Raw genomic sequence first — 22,672 nt, 5'->3', positions numbered from 1 at the left:
CCAAGTGTTTTTGCCAGTTATCCCTAAATGAAGTGAATTTTATGTTTTTCAAGTTTTCTACACTGAGCACTGAATTGTTTGTATATTTAGAAATGAAAACATTTAAAAATAAGATACAAAACTAATTACGGTATAACCCTAATACCGTGAAATTTTTAAACATAGATTTTTTTTTTTTTCAGAAAAAAAATTGAAAATGCGCAGAGGACTTTGAGAGAATAGAAATAAGGTTTTCCTTCTTCCCTAAAACTTTCTGTAGTTTACCAATAAGCATGTACTATCAAATATGAGAGCAAGAGACCCCACCGAGCTCCTTGAATATTGAATGTGAAAGTTGCCAGTATTACATCCAATTTGAGATTCCCCACCACCCAGCAAGAAGAAAAACATGCCCAAATATAAAAGCAGAAATAAAGAAATAAGTAAATAAATACTTAAAGTTTCAGTGTGTGGATACATTCCACTGGTAGGTGAAAAATACATCGGCTAACAGATCCATCCTCTGTAATGAAACTGAAAACTCACCACAGGGACAGCTAGGAAGACTGAGCAAAAAAAACACTCAACACAACCGTGTTTCTAAAACTCAAATATATCATTAAAACATTATAATTTTGCAAACGATTTAAGGTAGTTGAATAAGAATCCTTGAGATTTGGTAAGAAAAATGTTTTTGATAAAAATTTCAAAATACTGCATTCCATATTCCCCATAAGATGATTAAATTTGATGAGAAAAAAACATGTTCCACAGTCTTGAGAAGAGGGCCTTTTTGTTCTGGAGTTTCTTTTTTCTGCCTGTTTCCACCCCCCCAGTTTTCCAGTACAGATATAATTGGGTGAATCATATAGCGTGAGTTGTTTTAAACTGTCAGTAGTAACAGAACAAATTATTCTGCCATTGTCGAGATAACTACGCCATAATTCCTCACTGTTCCCAAATTCTACCTTCAAATTACCTAAAGTGTATCAATTATGCAGACACTCCTTTTCTTTTTTAACCCTCTGTTTCCCACAAAACCACACGGTTTTGTAGCCTTCACACCCTTACGTTTCCACAATCGCTCTCTCCTTATAAAACAGTTCAACAACAACAACGAAAACATTGGGGAGGGTGTGGCTCCAGAGAAATTGAAATAGTATTGCATTTTTGTTTTTATTTATTTTTTTTTTTCAACGCTTATTTATTTTTGGGACAGAGAGAGACAGAGCATGAACGGGGGAGGGGCAGAGAGAGAGGGAGACACAGAATCGGAAACAGGCTCCAGGCTCTGAGCCATCAGCCCAGAGCCCGACGCGGGGCTCGAACTCACGGACCGCGAGATCGTGACCTGGCTGAAGTCGGACGCTTAACCGACTGCGCCACCCAGGCGCCCCAAGTATTGCATTTTTGAAGGAATTATTAGTTATTAGAGAATTCTCTGAGTTAAAACCCTGATGAAACCATAAGGCAAACTCTGAAACCTTGGGAAGCTGCTTGGCAATATCTCCTCCCACGAAGACAGCTTCTAAGTAAATCCACAAGTTCTGCACCGCCATCCAGCTCTCAGTGATGTCTGCTGAGTTGGAAAGGTGCTGCACCCATTTTTGGATCTGGGCCTTGAACGGCATATTGTACCTAAAATGAAAAACACAGTCGGCATTTGGGAGGTTTTTTTGGTGTTTTCTTTTCTATTGTTGTTGTTTTCAAACTAAAAGATTTTATCTAATCCTAATTTTTACCTGTTTCTTTACAACTGGGATTATGTTGTGCTGGTTTTGAAAATGATGCTACTTGGGGCACCCGGGAGGCTCAGTCAGGTCAGCATCTAGGCCTTAATTTCAGCTCAGGTCATGACCTCACGGTTCATGGGATCGAGCCCCGCGTCGGGCTCTGGGCTAACAGTGCAGAGCCTGCTTGGGATTCTCTCTGCCCCGCCACGATTCTTTCTCACACCTTCTCTCTCACTCTCTTTCTCTCTCTCTCTCTCAAATAAATAAACTTATTTTTTTTTAATGATGCTACCAAGTGGCTAAATCATCATCATTTACTGGACATTGTTCGACTTTTCCTGTTTTGATCCAGAGCATAAACAGGTGGGAGATGTGTCATCTGAGGAGCAGATCAGGCATTAGACTTGATTCCACACAACTGCTAGAGTAATAAAATTGGGGTCATTGTTGCTACAGCCAAGCGAGTAATAGTCTCTCTGCTGACCTTTGTGTCTTCTCCAGCGACTCTCTCTGGTTTCTCACATACTATGGGGCAATTACAGAGACACTGGTGGGGATCAAACAACCAATTCAACTTTCAGACATGTTAATACCTGCAATCTCTCTCTAGCCTCCCCCTTTCTGGGTCTCTTTCCAACTTCCCAGCCACTCAAAACCACCCACTCGTGTGTGTATGTGTGTGTGTGTGCGTGTGCATGTGCGTGTGCTTGTGTGTGTATGTGTTAGGGCTCATGCATGTCTACGTGTAATACTCTGATAGTCACTCTTTAGCCTCTCCTATAGTTAATCTATCTTCCCTTTTTCATTCTTGAGAGAGAAACGGATCATGGCCTTCCAGTGTTTTTTTCCTTTTCTCTTTAGATATAGGACCCCATTTCTACCTGGAAACGTAAGTGCCCAGTTAAAATACTGAATTTCCCAGCCTCCTCTGCAGCAATGGGCAGGGCCGGGACTAAGTTCCACATCAGTAGCTCCCAACCTTGGCTGTACTTTGGGGACATCCAGCAGACATTAAAAACTACTTGGACCTGGGCACCAGGGTGGCTCAGTCGGTTGAGCATCCGACTTCGGCTCAGGTCATGATCTCGCGGTTTGTGAGTTCAAGCCCCGCGCGGGCTCTGTGCTGACAGCTCGGAGCCTGGAGCCTGCTTCCGATTCTGTGTCTCCCTCTCTCTCTGACCCTCCCCCACTCATGCTCTGTCACTCTCTCTGTCAAAAATAAATAAACATTAAAAAAAAAAAAAGCCCTACTCAGGCCTGCCTGGGTCCCACCCCCAAGAGACTCCAATTCAATCAGTGTGAGATGTGGCCCAGGCACTGGGATTTAAGTTCCCCAGGCGTCCAGTAAACAGCCAAGTGAGGACCACTCTCTTGGGTAAGAAGTGGGTGGCAGCATTGTATGGAAGGGGAAGTAAGGGGAAGGGCCACCCCTGGAAAAGACAGAAGGGGAGCCTGATAAAGCTTAGGTCCCTGATGATGAGGTGGAGCCTGCTCTCTACCCTGAACCATCAACCGTGGAGCTTCTTTTACGTGAGAGCCGCATAAACTTCAGTTTTGTGCAGGCAATGTTTCACGAGGTGCTTCTATTATTTGCAGACAAAATTCTAATAATTGTACTCCCTGTCACTGTTTTTCCTTTTTCTTCGCCCTTAGGGAGCCCTCCATTCCAACAGACTATGGACTTAAATCTTTCTCAAATATTAGTCATATTCATTAATAAAATTTTCATTCCCACAGTCCTAATTGTGAAACAGACTGTTTTAATATTCCACATCTTTCTGGGTTTTTTTTTTTTAATTTACGCTTTTCACTAGAATGCAGTTCCATAGCAACAGAGAACATTGTTTGATTTGCTCTTCTGTCCATAGCACCTAGAAAAGTGTATGGCACATAGTAGGTGTTCAATAAATTTGTACTGAATATGTGTTCCTCACACAACTCTCATCTGTGGATTCACTGCCATCGGTAAGGACAGTTTCCCCATCCCTAACATAGTAATTTTTACTTAATTTGTATGTGTTCATTTTCTACCTCCCTAGGATGTGTTATTTTCCATCTGTCCTTCATTTATTTGGGTATGAATGGCAACCAAATTCATTCAAACTCACCAAATCCTAGGTACTTCAGAGTCAAGGTTACCAATGGTCTAAATCTCTAAGACCGAATTTTATATCCCATATTACTCACTTCAAACACTTGGGTGTACCAAGCAAAAGTGAAGAAGAGAAATTTTTATCAAACAGTATTAAGTGGTTATTAATCCCTACATTAAACTTATTCATATACATATACACGCAGAAGAGACTGACATTCGAAAAACAGAATGCAGTAAACTCGTATCTCAATGATACCCACATGCTACACAATTATCATATATCTGAGAAGATCCTGGTGAACAAAAAATTATTTCAGGAGGAGCAAAGGGAAGCAAGGAACCAAGGAAATGTTAAGCTCATGAGTCTAAGGCATGTGCATCCAAAGCATGATGGTTTTGCAGTTAACTGTCAAACAGAAGTGTTAGACTCGTATCGGTCTGTGCTGTTTTATTTCTCTTTATGAATTAAATTCACTCTCTATCTTAATCTGTCATCTCATTAAAGTATGTACACAACTAAGAGTTTCTAGTCCACAGATGTTGGCACAACGATTTCCCAAGTAGAACGATTATTCTGAAGCTCAGCCTAATTTCCCCTGGACTCCGGAGCCCGTCAAGCTGTCAGCTGTGCGGTGAGGCTTGTCAGCTGCAAAGTTGAAATGTTCCGCAAGATCCAAGCGGCTAATTACATGTTGCATTATTTTGTCCAGTTGATGGTCTCAGACACATCCCACAGTAGAGGATAATGAAATAAAAACAGCATTACACATGCTGTGCCAAGGGCTAAAATTAAAACACGGATTTTTAATGTTAAATAAATTGTATGGGGGCCATTGCTGCATCGTTTAATATGAATTTCCCTTAAAACGTTTGTTGCGGTGGTTCCCACATCTCAGGGGAAAGATGGACGGACTTCCTACCTGTTGCTCAGTAGAGAGCCTAGCAACATCAAGCTGTCCTCCATGCTGGTGATGATTTCTGAGGTGCTGTCTCCCCGCAAGAGGAGCTCTCCACGGGCTTTAAAGCTGCCAAATGTGAATGTTTTGCTGTCCCACTCGTTCATCACTTGCTTCAGCTTGTGCTCGATGTCTCTCTCTTTCACCGCACTGATACAGATGTCCTATTAAAATTGCAAGCTCTAGCTTTACCACATGAAAGTCACACGTCCTTCGTGAACAGTCCAGATTCAGCAGAGGTCCTAGCCTCACTATTTGCTTCATACGTATCTAAAAATACTTTTCCCGCCCAGCTCTAAAATGCAATATAACAAATGGTGTATATGTATATAGATCGAGATTTAGGGAGAGAGATGAAGATGCATTACTAAGTAACAGAACCTTAGTTTGTAAAATTTCCCACCAAACTCTTCCAGAGAGAAAGATGACAGAAAAGGTACGCAACAACGGAACACCGTGAGAAAGGACATCCTGACGTTTGTGACAACGTGGGTAGACCTTGAGGGCATTAGGCTGAGATAAGTCAGACAAGTAAAAATACCATATGCTATCCCTTATATGTGGAACCCTCAAAAAAACAGAGGGTAGAGTGGTAGTTACCAGAGGCCAGGGATGGGGGAACAGAAGAGATGTTGGAAATCTAACACACAGTACAGTGATAATAGACAACAAAACTGTATCATAAATATTAAACTTCCTAATAGACTAGAGCTTAATTGCTACCACCACTAGAAGAAATGATCATTATGTGGCATAACCCAGGTGTTAGCTAACACTCCAATGGCAATCATGCCACAATATAAATGTATCAAACCAATATGTTATATACCTTCAACTTACACAATGTTATATGTCAATTATATCTCCATTTGGATAAAAAAAAAAAACACATGTGTGATAACCTTGTAAATTTTGAAACTCTAATCAAAGACCCAAAATTTAACGTGTCTCTGATTTAACTCTAGAGCCAAATCGATGCGGTATGAGAGGAGAAAATGAAGAGAAACCTGACTTCTTCCAGGTCTCCCTCCACTTTCCCAGTCTCCTCTGCAGCCACGCTTTTTCCTGGACCATTAGTCAAGCCCCATCCTTGCATCTTCTCGTCTCATGCTGCACTCCCTCTCTGCATGAGCTCATGTATGCCCACACAGTCTGTAACCTCTTGTATCTCCCGGTAAGGCCCCCATCCATTTGCCTATTGGGCCTCTGTGTTTGGATCTAACCAAGGGAATCCCAAACACATTCTGTGAAATATCAAACTCATGCCCCAAATTAAGCTCTTTGCATTTGTCGCTCAACTGATTCCCTTCCAGTAATTCCCTATCTCCGTGATAAGCACCATCATCCACCTTGATCTCTCAGCAGGAAATCTAAGGTTTACCCTAGATTGTTTCTCCTACCATGTTCCCTCTCTTGCCAGATTCTACCCGGCTCTACCTTCTGATGATCTTGTTGATCTTTTCTCCCTTCTCCAGCTTCACTACCTGCCCCCTCATCCAACACACCATTGTCTCTTGTCTGGGATATTCTTATAATCCCCTAGTTGGTTTTCCCATCATTCTCACTTGCCCTCCCCCAATCCTTCCTCCACACAGTTACCACAGTGATCTTTACAAAATTCAAATCTAACCATGTCATCTCTGCTCAAAATATATCTCCCAGACGGCTCCCCATTGGTCTCTCCACCCTGGTGTTCCCTCTGGTTCCCAAACACACTTCAGACCCTTCACACATGCTGTTCCACATGCCTGACATTGTCTTCTTTGCCCTTTCCAAGTCCCTCAGCCTCACCACACGAGCACATTCCCTCCCCAGCAGTCATGGGCATGTGTCTCAACTTCCCTACCTTTACCACCCATCACCCCAAACAGGTCAACCCCATTACTATGGGCTGTCATAGAACAGATGCTTTTTACTTCAATGGTATTTACCACATTGTGTAACTATACCCTTCCTTATTTGTGTATATTATTTAACTATGCAAGTTATTTAATGATCTATGAATGAAGGAAAGCATCTGTATGTCCCCAGCACTTAACACAGAACCTGTCATGCAAACATGTGTTGAAGGAATGAATAGCTGGATGCCCAGAAGAGTTTTAATTGTCCTGATATGGTTTACTGGTCCAACATTCCATAATGTAGGAATACTGTCAAAATAAATCCCATGAGACCTTCCAATCTCCCACCACATCAGGTAATCCTATGAACTGTACCTCTATTTCTTCTTTGTATTTCAGAAGAGGTGCCTCCATGATATTTCTTAACTTAAAAGTTTCATTCCCCACATCCAGATTATGGCCAGTGAGAGCAGCTATCCTTTCCCAGTGCCTGTCCATCATGGCCTTACTGGCCATGTGCTCCAGGAGTGGGCAACACTCACTGAAATCATCAATGGTCTTCTTCAGATCCAAGAAAGCCTGCCAGTCCTTCAAGGCCCGGGGTAGCTTCCGACACCTGCAAAGGGAGTCACCGTGAATGGTCATTCAAAGATGAGCCTGAGTGTCTCCACTCCAAGCTTGTCTAATAGCATTCTATCAAAAAACAGTCATTTCAAATACCTACCACACTTTCAAATCTCATGATTCAAATGATATCTGTTAATCTAACATACTTTTACATTAGAGAAAACTGCTCCTCCCAATTGGGAAAGTTTGGTGTTGTTTTTTTTTTTTTCAATTCCCTCGTAACACTTAGCTGGGTAAAAAGGCATTATTTTAAATGACGGAGGTGCCTCCCAATTCAATTCAATTCTACAAACATGTATTGAGATCCTCCTAAGTACAAAGCACAGCGGAGTGTATCAGGCTGACAACCAAAAAACACAACAAATGACCCTGTATTTTCTTTGGGTTCAACACTTAAATCATAGGGCTCTTGCTTTTATTACAGGAAGTCATCTCACATAAACTTCAAATGTTTGATAAGTGTAGTATAAAGAGAGATCAGCTCCCTCCAAGATGCAGAAGAGCCCCTGACAAAATTCATCCAGGTTTAAAGGACGCGTTTGTCTTATCACGTACACACAGGGGTAATTAATAAATAGCGTCTGACAAGGGTGACGTCAACGGACAACAGCAATGCAGCCTGATGTGCTTTCAAAACATCTGGGAGTGAAAAGAGAACTTGACAGTTTATCAAAGAAGAAAGCATTTAAGATTCAATAGCTCGGGGCATGCTAAACATTTAATTTCTCACCTGTTCTGGAACTCTGAAAGTTCCTTGTTGATTTTTTCAATATTCACTTCCGACCAAAGCATCTCATGATAGCTATTTACAGTTTCTATGACGCTGTTGTATAAAGAGTATATTTTCTGTAGAAGATTTAATTGCTTCTTTATTTCAAGAAGCTGAGGATATGGAGTAACTGGCAGTCCAAAGAGCTCCTCTCCTCCAGTATAGGTGATGTATTTCCGATAGATATTATCAAATTGATTCTAAAGAAAACACCAGTGAAAACTCAGCAAGATGATTTACACATGAATAAACAGGTAAACTTAAAAACTGGCAAATAAGCAAACATGTATGATTTCAGAGCACATGTAAATAAGAATAGTAAATAACTATAGTTAATTAAATAGACACCATCTCCAAATATAATTATCCCAAATCACAATTTTTAAAAATATTCCACAATAGGCTTTTCTATATTAAGGGGAAAAAACGTATGTGTCTAAAACATGTTAAGGTTTTGGTTGTGTAGAAGGTCATAGAAACCAAAAAGATTACCTGAAATATGATAAGCCTATCACTGGCTTCCTGGGGTTTTAAGCCACTAGCCATTGGACCATTCTGAAACAAAGAGTTAAACACAAAATAAAAGGAAGTGTTGTATTCAAATTTCATGAGCTCCAAGTATATGCACATCAAAGCTAGTTTTCATTCACGTCACATCAATGTTAGGAAACTTCGTTCTTTAATTGTAGAAAAGGACTCAGGGAAGTGACTCATTTGGAAATATTTTCAAGTAAAAAAAGCCAAGTTAATACCACACCTTCTAATTTCAGGAAATTCTTAAAAGTAAAAATGAGTACTTCTCATTTCTTAGGCGACCAGGCGAGGAAGGGTCAGTAAGCAGTCTATAGGGAGCACGTATCATGCCTGGTTTTGAACTAAAACACCAATGCCACAGAACTCACAGATTTTACCATTCTAATATTTATTTGCAGAGTGACATGGAATCTTAACATTCCAGTCGGGCTTTCCTACATTAGAACACCTTCAATACGTGGACTTCTGTGCTGTTTCATCCATGTTAGTGCATGGATCCAACCTCATAACTTCGTTAACTTTGTGGTCTTGTGTGTTCCTACTTAACAGGTACAAACTGTACCCGTCACATATTTCCTTTCTCTAGTGTATTATGATCGGTTAGAAGTGGGTCTTAGGGGCGCCTGGGTGGCGCAGTCGGTTAAGCGTCCGACTTCAGCCAGGTCACGATCTCGCGGTCCGGGAGTTCGAGCCCCGCGTCGGGCTCTGAGCTGATGGCTCAGAGCCTGGAGCCTGTTTCCGATTCTGTGTCTCCCTCTCTCTCTGCCCCTCCCCCGTTCATGCTCTGTCTCTCTCTGTCCCAAAAATAAATAAACATTCAAAAAAAAAATTTAAAAAAAAAAAAAAAAAAAAGTGGGTCTTAGTGCACATACTCCTAGTGCAGAAGAGTCTGCACTAAAACTCATAAATGAAGGACTAAAACAGGAACGGCATCTGTCTTGTCCACGTTGGTGTGTTCCGCACCAAGGGCGGTGCCTGCCACACGCTGGGTGCTCTACAGTGTTTGTGGAACTAGGGAAAGCTGCAGAAGGATGACATTTAACCACATGCGAACAGGATTTGGCCACACAAAGTTAGAAAGCTACCAAACAACTTCAGGAACAGACCAATGATATAATATGGATTGCACTTTTAGATTCCTCATTTCCTGGATTGCTCTCATGAAAATGAAACTCCCATTCCTAGGGAGAGTCATGAAACTTGGCATAGAATCTTTATGCACTTTGCCGGCTCTATTGACTCTTCCCAAAAATACAAACAGGAAAAACCAGAGTTGTACCAAATCATAGTCCAAATAGAAGTGGTGACAGTCTCGGAGGAAGACCTCCACGGTACTAATTAGCTCCTTCCTGAAACGGGGCTGCAGTGAGACTAATTCGTTCTGAACTTCACTGGCACGTGTCAGAAGCTTCTCCCAAGAATAGCGCAGAGTATCAACTTTGTCCATCTCTTCCTTTGTTATGAGAAGACCGTATTTGTTAAGCAGGGCATAGGATTCCTACACAAAAGAAGGAAAATTTAATTTCTGCCAGTCAGATGCGTAAATCTACTCACTCACTTATTAAAGTGATAGAATGGAAAAGATCAGTATGATAGGGAAACTACCCCGAGAGTTCTTTCCTTCGTGCAAACCATAAAAGCTTAAATGAGCAACCGAGCCCCTAAGCTTCAGTTTCCTCTACGGTAAAATGAGAAAATTCCTGGCTGCTTCACAGGATTTTTGTGAATATCCACAAATATCATTTTAAATGAATTTCAAAAACTATAAACCATTATGCAAATAAAAGGTATTTTTATTTAGGCCCCTAAGTTGTATTTGAAGACTTCGAGATGAAAAACATAAGATAATCTAACTGCTAATATTAGCATAATAAAATAAATCAGGGTTTTAACTCTATCCCATTTCATTTTGTTGGTAAGAGGTTCCAATAGTAAGACACACAAGGGTACTGTTGCATCAAAGCCTGAGCCCAGTCATTGACCTCAAGATGCAAAATCCTCGACTACTCTCTTGGCTAAAAGAGTTTGGTTTTCATGAGAAAGGATTTTCCCTAAATATCTCTGCCCTCCTCTCCTGGCATTAGTTCTCTACATACAGATGGAACGAATACCTGATCATTAATTTGGGTAAAAGACTTGATGGGGGCAAGCCTAGCCCAGTGCCTTTCTCCCTCTTTCTTCTTCCTCCTTGAAGGCAACCCACTGGTCTGCCCTCCAGTGTCAATAGAGTGAAGCAGGGTGGGGTGCCTGAATGGCTCAGTGAAGCGTCCGACTTCGGCTCATGTCACGATCTCACGGTTCGTGAGTTCAAGCCCCATGTCAGGCTCTGTGCTGACAGCTCGGAGCCCGGAGACTGCTTCCGATTCTGTGTCTCCCTCTCTCTCTGCCCCTCTACCTCTCATGCACGCTCGCTCTCTCTCTGTCTCTCTCCCTCAAAAATAAAGCATTAAATTTTTTTTTTTAAATAGAGTAAAGCAGGGTAATAGAGGGGCCTGCAGCTTTTCGATTCTGCTTCTGACGCACGAATAAGTTCAACAATTCTGGGATGTAGTCGTCACAAGTAGTGTGTGTGCATGGATTTGGGTGGTAATGGGAATATGGGAGTTGTACACTAAGCCATGTCTTCCAAATAAGTTCTATCAGGAACAAAGGGTTGCATTTTTACCTTGACTATTTGACTACAGTTTTGTCTGAATGCTCAGACAGGGGGAAACAGGGGTGTCAGTTACTGGGCCTTCCCTTCAAATGCCCAGGGACGCTCCTGGTTCTACACAAAGCAGGGACTCTTTATCTTATGTTTCAATTCCCAAGAAGGGCACAGTGGGCCACATGATTTTCCTGACCCAATACGGCAAAGGTGCAAACATTTAATTATCTGAACCATTTTCATGGTTATTTGAAACTTTCCAAAATTCAAAGAGGGGCACAGAAAATGTGAGACTGGTGTACAATCCTCACCATCAGAATTTAAGTCCAGGGATACCTGGGTGGTTCAGTCAGTTAGGCGTCCAACTCTTGGTTTCGGCTCAGGTCATGATCTCATGGTTCGTGAGTTTGACCCCCGCATGGGGCTCCATGCTGACAGCATGAAGCCTGCTTGGAATTCTCTCTCTCTCCCTCTTTTTGCCCTTCTCCTGCTCACTCTCTCTGTCTTTCTCTCAAAATAAATAAATAAACTTAATAAAAAAAAAATTTTTAAGAATTTAAGTCCAGACATTTAAGTTATGAAGTGCTAAAATGGCATTTTTTTTTTTCTGGAATCATTTTAATGCTATAATCATACTGGTTTCATTCAAAAGAATAATACAGTGATCCGTTCCTGAGCAAACAATTTCATACAGGAGAGAAAATATGATACAGCATAATTATAAAAGAAATGGGTAACACATATCAAGCTGAATAATTTCTTTGACCCTTGGTTTCCTTATGTTAAATGAGGTGTTGAGTAAGGATTAAATGTGTTAATACAGACTTAATACACGAATGGACACTGTTAGTACCTATAGGGACCAAAATGTGCCACTTTGCACATTATTTTGAATAAAAGTCACTTAAGAAGTAGCCAATTCAAAAAGAACTCTCTGACACGCTGCCCGACTTTTTCTCCAGAAACCAGGAAATAAATCTCCTGTGTGAAAGGCAGCCTCTCAGAACCAGGAGGTAAAGAAACATCCTTATCACCAGGGATAGGACATTTAGAGCTGAGAAGGCTATATAACAACCCTTGTTTCTTTTTACTAATTTACTACCACAGCCCAAAACTTATTCAGAATTCCTTACTAACTGAAGCTCCCAAAGTTCAGTTTTCTTTATCCTGTCAATTCCTCACGGATTTATTGTCTCTTTGTCTGAAAAGCATAAAAACGGCCTGCCTTGGTCATTTCTTTAGGTCTCAATTTCATTATTGGGCCTCTGTGTGCACATAGTAAAACTCTGGTTTTACTCCTATTAGTAGGTCTCATGTCAGTTTAAGTTTTAAACCAACTGGAGAATCTTGAAGGGTGGAGGAAGAATTTTTCCTCCCCTACAGTTGCATCCAGGTTCTGTTTTCCAGCTAGTATTCCCATCCTGACTGCTAGGAGTACTGTCTGGGGTAATGGCAGCTGCCTCTTTCCCTGGAAAACTGTCCTCAGCTAAATGGGAGTCTCCTCTTGGGGAGGTGATGGTCAACAACCAACTGTCTCAGGGGTACAAAGGGCCGTCTCTCTTCCCTCAAAGTGGGAGCAGCTGTGTGGAATTCATGCTCCAGAGCACCCTGTGGGAAATCTGTCTACAGCTAAGCTCACACCCTCCCTTAGCTCCCCCACCTCCGACCCGACCTCATCATTCCTATTTCCCTCCCACTCCCTTCTCCTATGAGCACTTATCAGTAGATCACTTGTACAGAAATCCTCCTCTCAGGCTCTGCAGTTAGGGACTTTGGATGCCAGGCAAAGGTCTAGAACTGGCCCATAGAAGGTGCCCTGTAAGGTTAGGTATCATCATTACTGAAATTATTCCTGCGTTAAGCATCCATCTGTAACCACCATCCCTACAGTCCACGGCTAGTCAATACTTCAGCTAATATCACTCAACATGATGAGCTATTCCCATAATGAACCATCAGTTACCTCAATAGGTCCTACTTGAAAGTCAATGGAGATTTGCTGCTCCCGGATTTCTTTCAGTGCTGCCATAGCAATCCGAATATCATCCAGGTCTTTAATCTGACGATTCAGTTTTTTATTGAATTCTTCAACAAGTGTCAAAATGTTTTCCATCTCACTCCTGTACTTTTTGTTACAGTGACGACCGATGACGACCATCCAGGCCTTTGTCTCAGCAGCCAGAGTGAACTTCAAGTCAGCTGTAAAACCCAAATGTCCACAGTTCAGTTTGAAAAACTTGAACCAGTATGAAAAAACAGAGCACTGCTGTTCACCAATAATAAACACTTTGCAACTTACAGCTTTGTGGTGCATAAAAAAAATTAAACTGGAAACAGTTAGATTTCCTACTCATCATTTATTCATTTATTTTATAAAGCTGGTCTTACAACAACACGAAACATATTTCAAAAATGCTTTAAAAGGTACATATCAAAACCATTGAAGATTAGCCTCAAATGTTTACAATTATTTATTAAAGGAAGGGTGCATTTTAATTGCAAATACAACACACTCATTCTCTTTCTCTGAAATAGCATTTATTTTCAAGGTTTAGCAGCAAAGTGTTCAAAATAGTCCAGAATATATAATTATGCAGAAGGGAATTAAAAACAAATCTACAAATTGGTCTGAAAACTTGAAGCCCATAAAAACTTTAAGACAGCTAGAACTCTCTGGCATACTAATCTAGGTAAAGAGACAGAACAATACAGTTGAATTTTGATGACTGTATGAAAGAAAACGAACCAACCTGTGTACAGAGCAATGGCACCCACACAGATGTACTCCGGCTCGGCATTAATTTCCTGCTCCAGCTTTTGAAAATAGACAATCTGAGATTCAAATTCAGAAAGCAAGGGGTTTTTTGTAATAACCGTCATAATTGTTTCTTCTTTCTCTTTTTGCCAAATATGATTGTAGCGCTTGAAGCAATCCATAGATGTAATAACTTCCTAGAATACAAATAACAGATTTGTGTTCAGAGGGAAGATGTGGAAATGGCATCACGGTATAAGTGAATGTTGCTCAACTGCTGGTGGTTCCCGTGGATTTATTAAATGTTTAATTAGTGAGGCACCTGGGTGGCTCAGTCAGTTAAGCATCCGCCTCTTGATTTCAGCTCAGGTCATGATCTCACGGTTCATGAGTTCAAGTCCCACATTGGGCTCTGTGATGGCAGTGCAGAGCCTGCTTGAGATTCTCTCTACCTCTCTCTCTGCACCTCCCTGCTCGCTCTTCCCCTCTCTCTAATATAAAATAAAATAAAATAAAATAAAATAAAATAAAATAAAATAAAATAATAAAATGTTTAATTAGTGAGCTGTTTAATTATTTAAAAATGACATAGGATTGGTACTAGATACAATGTGGGCATAGTAACTCAGGAGTAGTAACAATGAAATTGTTAGCCTTCCTAGCCAAAAGGAGAAGGGGACAATTTCTAGAAACTAGAAAAAGAGAGTCCATGAAGACTTTTGTGGACAAGACCCTCTTGATTGGAGTTGGGTCTTCATTCAAAAACCACAGCTCAGGGGCGCCTGGGTGGCTCAGTCGGTTAAGTGTCTGACTTCAGCTCAGGTCATGATCTCACACTCTGTGAGTTCAAGCCCGGCTTCGGGCTCTGTGCTGACAGCTCAGAGCCTGGAGCCTGCTTCAGATTCTGTGTCTCCTTCTCTCTCTGCCCTACCCCTGCTCATGCTCTCTCTCTCTTTCAAAACTAAATTTAAAAAATTTTTAAAAAACCCACAGTTCAAAATCATGCCACAACAGGGGTGCTATGGAAAAAATTATGCTAAGGTCACTCTCTTTCCCCTGCCCCACACCCCTGCCCCCAGCCCCAGACCTCTGCCACGACTCTGTCGTTGGTAAACTCTATTGGAAGCCTCAATGGAAAACTATTAATTTGTTCCATAAGGTCAGAGGGTGGAGATAAGATCTGGAGGGGCAAACAGAATACATCCTGTATCAAACCCCACCTGGCAGATTGCATGAAACCACGTAAAATGTATAAACTCATTGGATTAGAAGTGACGTCTGTGCAATATTAAATCTTCCCATCCAGGAACACAGTATGTGTTTCCAAATCTTCCAATTTTTTTTTAATTACATGTTAAGTGTTATGGGAATCTTCATAGAGACTCCAGACACTCTTTATTGCGCATATTCCTAGGTATTTTTCAGCGATGTGATTATTGTAAACAGGATCTCTTTTCCACTATTTTTACAACTGGCTATGGATGGCATGTAAGTTTAAAAAATTGATTTTTTAATCAACAGTCCTGTTTGCTACAAAGTGTGCTTCTGTAAGATGAACTGGCTCATTCATGTTTGGTAACTAGAGAATGATGTCAACATAATGGGGAGGTGACATTATCAAATGCTATTTTTCCCAGCATGCTGTTCTGTACCAGCTAAAGCAGCCGGCCGCGGAGGGGCGCATTTGTGTGTGCACGCCCCTCCCAGCACTTTTTCCTTTGGGGCCAGTTTGGTCCTGCTTTGTTTTGAGGCTGTTCTCTGCACAGTTCAGCCTGATCTCTGGACATCTTATCCTTGTTTCAACTGTTTCTCACACCCACCTTTTACCAAGTTCTGTCACCTTTTAATAGTAAAGCTCTTTGTTTACGATACCATTTTTAAATGGGTTAAAATTTTACGATGATTGCCCCTGTTTTTGTAACTACTCGGTTACAAACTTTCCTAGGTTTTGTGTGTCTGCCTCAATTCTGTTTTTCTCATAATCCGTATGATATTTGATGTGCAACTTTGCAAAACAGTGTTTTCAGGAATGTTTATTGTATGACAGCAGAAATGCCTATAATTACCTTTCAACGAACTCTAACCTGACTCTCATTTGGGCCATATTTTTTTTTTTAGATCAGCCTCTTGGATTTATATAATAGATAATTATATCACCTATAAATAATTAAAGATTTGGCTCCTCATTTCTTATGCGTCTACCTCTTGGGAATCAACTTTTCCTATTGGCTTATATTATAATTTCAGAGATACATCTGCGTGAGAAAAAAATGTTTTAACTGGGATAGAATTTAAAATGCCATTATTTGAAAAAATATAGCATACCAACAGCATTCTAAATGGCCCAGTCACTTAAGTAAAGCTTACCAACCTGCACTAAACCAAATGGCTTCACTCCAATCCCCAAATGCAGCGAAAGTGTCCCACATGCCTCGGGTGTAATAGCCGTTGAGACGTCCCAGACTTCAACTGAAATTGGAAAGCTAAGCCCGCCACTACTTATCCCAGCCAAAGTGACCCCCTTGCATGGACTGAGATGTTGACATGCACACCCAGAATGAATTGCAACAGTATGCAGACATTCACAAGTGTAGGATGACGTGGAGAATGAATTACAGATTACCAAAGATGCCAAAATATGGGTAGAAATTCCAGAATCCTGAGCTCTTTAAACATCCTAGACTTTATAATATTAAGAACATACCCTAACCAAATACGTTGAGACTCTCATTTATCTTTTCTGACGGTGTCACTCTTTATCAAGTTGGGAATTTTTAAAGCGGAGGTAACCTAGGGCTTAAAGGAAAAATTGCACGAACTGCAGGTGTAGAGCTGAAGCTATTTTTATTGCCAAGGTTATTTAAATTGTTTGGTCCAGCTCATCTTTCCAAGCCAGGCAATGTTGTAAGTTGGTGGCTAGCCTACGGATCTGCTGAATGTAGGTCAGGTTTACGATCTGATCCAGTCAGCGATGGCAAGAAGAAAAGGGCTGGGATCATAGGATTTTCCATAGTAGAGCCAGAATCACCCAGAAGGGTCTTTGGCTATAGAGAGCTGATCATGTCTAGTATGATGACGAAGTGTGTATTTATTCTTCCAGAAACACTATGTCCATCTCGTCAGTCTGGAAAAAGTCCAAGTTATTCTAAGTGCCTAAGATTTGCACACTTCCTTCGTGTAATATAAAAGCAAATGCGACAGAAATAACACGGAGATAAGCATTTTGTTGCCAGCAGTATGCTAATTTCAACGACTATGCTTACCCTTAGATTTTCATAATAGTGGCTGCTTATATTCAGAGAAAGTAATGAGCTTCATTATTGATTTGTTTCATTGTATGTTCCATGATTACTGCAACATTTGGAAATATATCTGAATGTTTATCATCACCATAAAATACTTACCTTTATCATGCATACAGAGCTTGATAAACTAAGCACTAGATAAATATTTGTTAAATTGAATTATGTGAACACTGTCCCTAAGGCAAAATTAAATACAGGACCTTCAATATCTTAAGAAAGGAATATTGAAAATGCATAAATGCAAAAGCTTCCAGTTCCCTCAGGAACACATTAAAATTAAACTTAATAATATTTCTTCACATGGTTACAGCAACGGCAGCTCTCAAAATGTTTTCAAACAAATGAAGCTCATTCTATCAGAACCGAGTAATAGAAAAGATGTATTTGCTGAGTGACAACTATTCCCTCAACACGGAGAGACATTTTTAAAGAGTCAACAGGTATTGGCGGCAGTGTGAATATAAATTGTGCGTAAGTAGAAGCTGACTTCAGGGTTCTGAATCCTTTTGACAAAAACAGGCTTGCCTGAACAGAAAGGGGGGAGCTGAGAGAGGAACAGGTTGGAAGAAAACTTAATCCTAATGTACACCCCTTTCGAGTACAAGTTTGAATTGATAACACCTATTTGCTTTATTTTCCCTATGACTTCGTCTCCGTGTGGTAATACACATACGTTTTCATCTGATAGTTTATGAGATTTACCTGACTACACAAATAGGAAAAATTAAGTATAAGCCTTATTCTGCTTCAGATGATACTAGTCAGTACTGACTAGTACTCACTTGTGGTTTGAATTTTTTAAGTTTATATACTTATTTTGAGAGAGACAGTGAACGTGCGGGAGGGCCAGAGAGAGAGGGAGAGAAAGAGAACGCCAAGCAGCCTCCACGCTGTTGGCTGCAGAGCCCGATGTGGGGCTCGAGGCCACGAACTGTGAGATCATGACCTGAGCCGAAACCAAGAATCAGACACTTAACTGACTGAGCCACCCGGCACCCCTTAAAATTTTTTAACAGTTAGGTTTATTTGTACTAAATCAGTAAATACATAGACTTAAAGCATTAAACAGAACACAACATAAAACATAGGAATAATGGTCCTTTTTCACCTCGCAACCTAGAAAGAAAAAGTTTTAGGTAAACAAACATTTGCTGAGCACATCCAAGATTCCACAGCTCCTCACCAAAGGCACCGTGGGTGAGACCCAGGCTATGTGTAGGACACAAGCTTGTGACATTCACACAAGTACATATTGTAAAGCAAAGGGTTCTGGTGGCAAATCCTTTTGACATACCTTTTTGGTGGAGTTGATGATTGTGCTAAGCACAGAGACTAATTTCACAATCTCTTTGTTATCAGACACATTCTTATAATAGTTCCTGGTTTGCACAGGAATGGGTAAGTTTACAGATGCTATTTCAAAGGTATCTAAAACCAAAAAAGGAGAGAGAGAAATTTATATCAACAGCATAGGGAACATGCTTTAAAAAGATGAAGGGGTAGAAATGCAAGCTGGTGCAGCCACTCTGGAAGACAGTATGGAGGTTCCTCACAAAACTAAAAATAGAACTACCCTACGACCCAGCAATTGCACTACTAGGCATTTATCCACGGGATACAGGTGTGCTGTTCCGAAGGGACACATGCACCCCCATGTTTATAGCAGCACTATCAACAACAGCCAAAGTATGGCAAGAGCCCAAATGTCCATCGATGGATGAATGGATAAAGAAAACGTGGTCTATATATATATACAATGGAGTATTACTCAGCAATCAAAAAGAATGAAATCTTGCCATTTGCAACTACGTGGGTGGAACTGGAGGGTATTATGCTAAGTGAAATTAGTCAGAGAAAGACAAAAATCATATGACTTCACTCATATGAGGACTTTAAGAGACAAAACAGATGAACATAAGGGAAGGGAAACAAAAAGAATATGAAAACAGGGAGGGGGACAAAACAGAAGAGACTCATAAATATGGAGAACAAACTGAGGGTTGCTGGAGAGTTGGGGGGAGGGGGGATGGGCTAAATGCGTAAGGGGCACTAAGGAATCTACTCCTGAAATCATTGTTGCGCTATATGCTAACTAATTTGGATGTAAATTTAAAAAAATAAAAAATTAAATTTAAAAAATTAAATAAAAAATGTTTTAATTAAAAAATTTTTGAAAATAAATAAAATAAAAAGACGAAGGGATTTCTATAAGGAAGAAATTTCTATAAAGTAAGGACCTCTGACAGTCTGCTTCTCTGTAAAAAGCAATTGAAAACTTGTCAATATCAATTTTTCAGGACTCTGGACATTACCCAAAGCTTGCAAGAATCCAAGTAGTGTTTCTTTATTTAAGAAGAAATGCTAAGGGGCGCCTGAGTGGCTCAGTCAGTTGAGCATCCAACTTCAGCTCAGGTCATGATCTCGCAGTCCGTGAGTTCAAGCCCCATGTTGGGCTCTGTGCTGACAGCTCAGAGCCTGGAGCCTGCTTCGCATACTGTGTCTCCCTCTCTCTCTGCCCCTCCCCCACTATGCTCTGCCTATCTCTCAAAAATAAATATTTACAAAATTTTTAATTATAAAAAAAAGAAAAAATGCTAAAATCTTGGCAACCATAGTGAATTTCGAGGTGTTTTAACTTCCCTAGGTCCACTGCCCCCTCCTTGGCAATGTGTTTGCCTTGAGAAACACAGCCACAGTTTAGCATCACCCAGGAGCCAGACTGGCTTTGGAGCCCCTCAAGAAGCCCCAGAGAATTGTGAGTATTTGACTCATCGTGATGTTCTCTAGAAAAGCCCCATCCAGAGTTTATCTTTATTTGACTTGACTCAGAATTCACTGGGTAAAAAAACAAAAAACAAAAACAAACAAACAAACAAAAACCCTATCACCAAAGCATTTATTAGAAAAAAACGAGCAGTAACAATTAACTTCACAGATGCCTGAGACAATGGTACTCGTTGAGATAAACAAGAGGTTGGCCAAAAAAATTAAAGATCTGAGGAATGAGATAGATATCTACAGAGGGTGTTGTAAAGTCGTGATCCCCTGGGGCTCTAAAAGTCATGCATATGTACAGAGCTGTGCACATGCCCAGGAAAGACCTAAAATGCCTTGATCTTTTACTTTGTCTGAACTCAGGGCCTCGCACAATCAGTAAATAAAGGCTAAGGCAGTCCTGAAAACTTCTTGAGCCGTCAGGTGCTCCAGCCAACATACCATCCCCTAGGTGAAGGGTGTAAGACTTACTGGTTCAGAGGATTAAGGAAATCTCTAGGCAATCGTTAGCTGACCATGAAACTAACCAGAAACTCCAGCTGTGCACACCACAGGAAAGGCAAATTCTACAGAATTAGTCCAGGAGAGTCCATAAAGTCAATAAAGAGACAAACAGTGACAACAACAACAGACTGGGGACAAGACAGCCAGATTTTCAAAGGTGCCACATTCTATTCTTTAAAATATCAAGTTTTTAACAAAAATAAGAATGGTCAGCCATGCAAAGATACAAAATAGCAGTCCCCACACACAGGAACAACAGCAGTGAATAGAAACTCTACATGAGAAAACCCAACTATTGGAATTACTAGACAAAAATGTGTACATCAGCTGTTATAAATGTGTTCAGGGAATAATAGAAAACCCTAACTAAAGAATTAAAGAAGGGGCACCTGGGTGGCTCAGTCAGTTAAGCCTTCAATTCTTGATTTCGACTCAGGTCATGATCTTACGAACGGTTCCTGAGTCTGAGTCCCACACTGGGCTCTGCATTGACAGGGCAGAGCCTGCTTGGAATTCTCTCTCTCTCTCTCTCTCTCTCTCTCTCTCTCTCTCTCTCTCTGCTTCTCTCTCTGTCTCTCTCTCTCAAAATAAATAAATAAACTTTAAAAAAAAAAGAAAGTGTGAGAATCATGTCTCACAAAATAAAGAATAGCAATAATGAAATAGAAATACAAAAGAGTTGAATGCAAATTCTGAGATTGAGGAGAACATAAATGAAATGAGAATTCACAAGAGGGGCTCAACAGATGACAGTCTCTAGAAGAAAAAAATAGTGACCTTGAAAAGAGTTTTGTTAAGACAGAAGACTAGGTAATGGATTTAAGGTATTTCTTCTTTTTTAATGTCCATGTTTAAGATTATAAATTTCCTTCCAAGTGCTATTATAACTACATTTCATAAGTTCTGGTATTTTGTGTTTTCCTTTGCTTTCATCCTAAAAGTACTTCCCAATTTCCTTTGTGATTTCTTCTTTGGCTCATTGGTTATTTCAGACTGGGTTATTTAATTTTTATGTATTTGGGAATTTCCCAAATCTCCTGTAACTGATTTTTACAATACGGTGGGAGAAGGTACTTTGCATTATTTGAATCCTTTCAAATTTCATTTCAATACTCTGTAATTCAGCACAATGCCTATAAAAATCACAGCTGCCTTTTTCTATAGAAATTCACAAGCTGATTCTAAAATTCATATGGAAGTACTAGGGACCCAGAATAGTCATCAACAACCTTGAAAAAGGAAAATGTTGGAAGATTCATTTTCCAACTTCAAAACTTACTTCAAAGCTTCAGTAACCAAGACAGGGTGGTGCAGAAGATCAATGAAATAAAACCAAGGGTGCAAAAATAAATGCTTACTTTTACATTTATGGTCAACTGATTCTTAACAAAGGTCCCAAGAAAATGCAGCTGGGAAAAAACAGTCTTTTCAATAAATGGTACTGTCACAAGTGAATATCCACAGGCAAAAAATGAATTTGAAATCCTATTTCACTCAAAATGGATCACAGGCCGAAATATAACAGTTAAAACTATAAAATATGTTAAAAAAATAAAAAACATAGCAGTAAACCTTCATGACCTTAGGTGAAGCAACACTTTCTTTTTTTCTTTTTTTTTCTTTTTTTTTAAGATTTTATTTTTAACCAATCTCTGTACCCAACATGGGGCTCGAACTCGTTACCCCGGAGATCAAGAATCACATGCTCCGCCAACTGAACCAGGCAGGTGCCCCACAACTGCTTCTTCTTTTTTTTCTTTTTTAATGTTTTTATTTATTTTTGAGAGAGAGTGAGAGTGTAAGCAGAGGAGGCACAGAGAGAGAGGGAGACATAGAATCTGAAGCAGGCTCCAGGCTTTGAGCTGTCAGCACAGAGCCCAACGTGGGGCTCGAACCCACAGACTGCAAGATCATGACCTGAGCTAAAGTAGGAGGCTTCACTGACTGAGCCAACTAGGCACCCCTGTTTCTTTTTTTCTCTTAAGTTTATTTATTTTGAGAGAGAGAGAGAGAGAGAGAGTATGAGTGAGGGAGGGGCAGAGAGAGAGAGAGGGAGAGAGAGAATCCCAACCTCTGTCAGCGGGGAGCCCAAAACAGGGCATTGGATGCTTAACAGACTGGGCCACCCAGGCACCCCACCCCCCACAACCCT

At 40.4% G+C, this 22,672-nt stretch overlaps 1 protein-coding gene across 1 annotated transcript in view; it reads right to left on the bottom strand.

The window, feature by feature from the left end:
* Positions 1-22,672, bottom strand: part of DNAH5 (dynein axonemal heavy chain 5) — a 231,275-nt gene that overhangs the window by 154,792 nt on the left and 53,811 nt on the right. Inside the window, exons 22-30 of the mRNA XM_047077331.1 lie at positions 18,536-18,669; positions 13,932-14,133; positions 13,145-13,380; positions 9,814-10,032; positions 8,493-8,555; positions 7,962-8,200; positions 6,980-7,220; positions 4,728-4,927; positions 1,464-1,617 (exon numbers count right to left, since the gene is read on the bottom strand). Of these exons, the coding sequence (XP_046933287.1) occupies positions 1,464-1,617; positions 4,728-4,927; positions 6,980-7,220; positions 7,962-8,200; positions 8,493-8,555; positions 9,814-10,032; positions 13,145-13,380; positions 13,932-14,133; positions 18,536-18,669 (1,688 nt within the window). The remainder of the gene's footprint in view (positions 1-1,463; positions 1,618-4,727; positions 4,928-6,979; positions 7,221-7,961; positions 8,201-8,492; positions 8,556-9,813; positions 10,033-13,144; positions 13,381-13,931; positions 14,134-18,535; positions 18,670-22,672) is intronic.

The sequence above is a fragment of the Lynx rufus genome, unplaced genomic scaffold (assembly GCF_022079265.1).
Source record: "Lynx rufus isolate CCGP_SWC_20201006 ecotype Redwood Valley unplaced genomic scaffold, mLynRuf1.p SCAF_1, whole genome shotgun sequence".
Lineage (NCBI taxonomy): Eukaryota > Metazoa > Chordata > Mammalia > Carnivora > Felidae > Lynx > Lynx rufus.
Note: the sequence above shows the minus strand (reverse complement) of the source record. Positions and strands in the feature narration are given on the sequence as shown.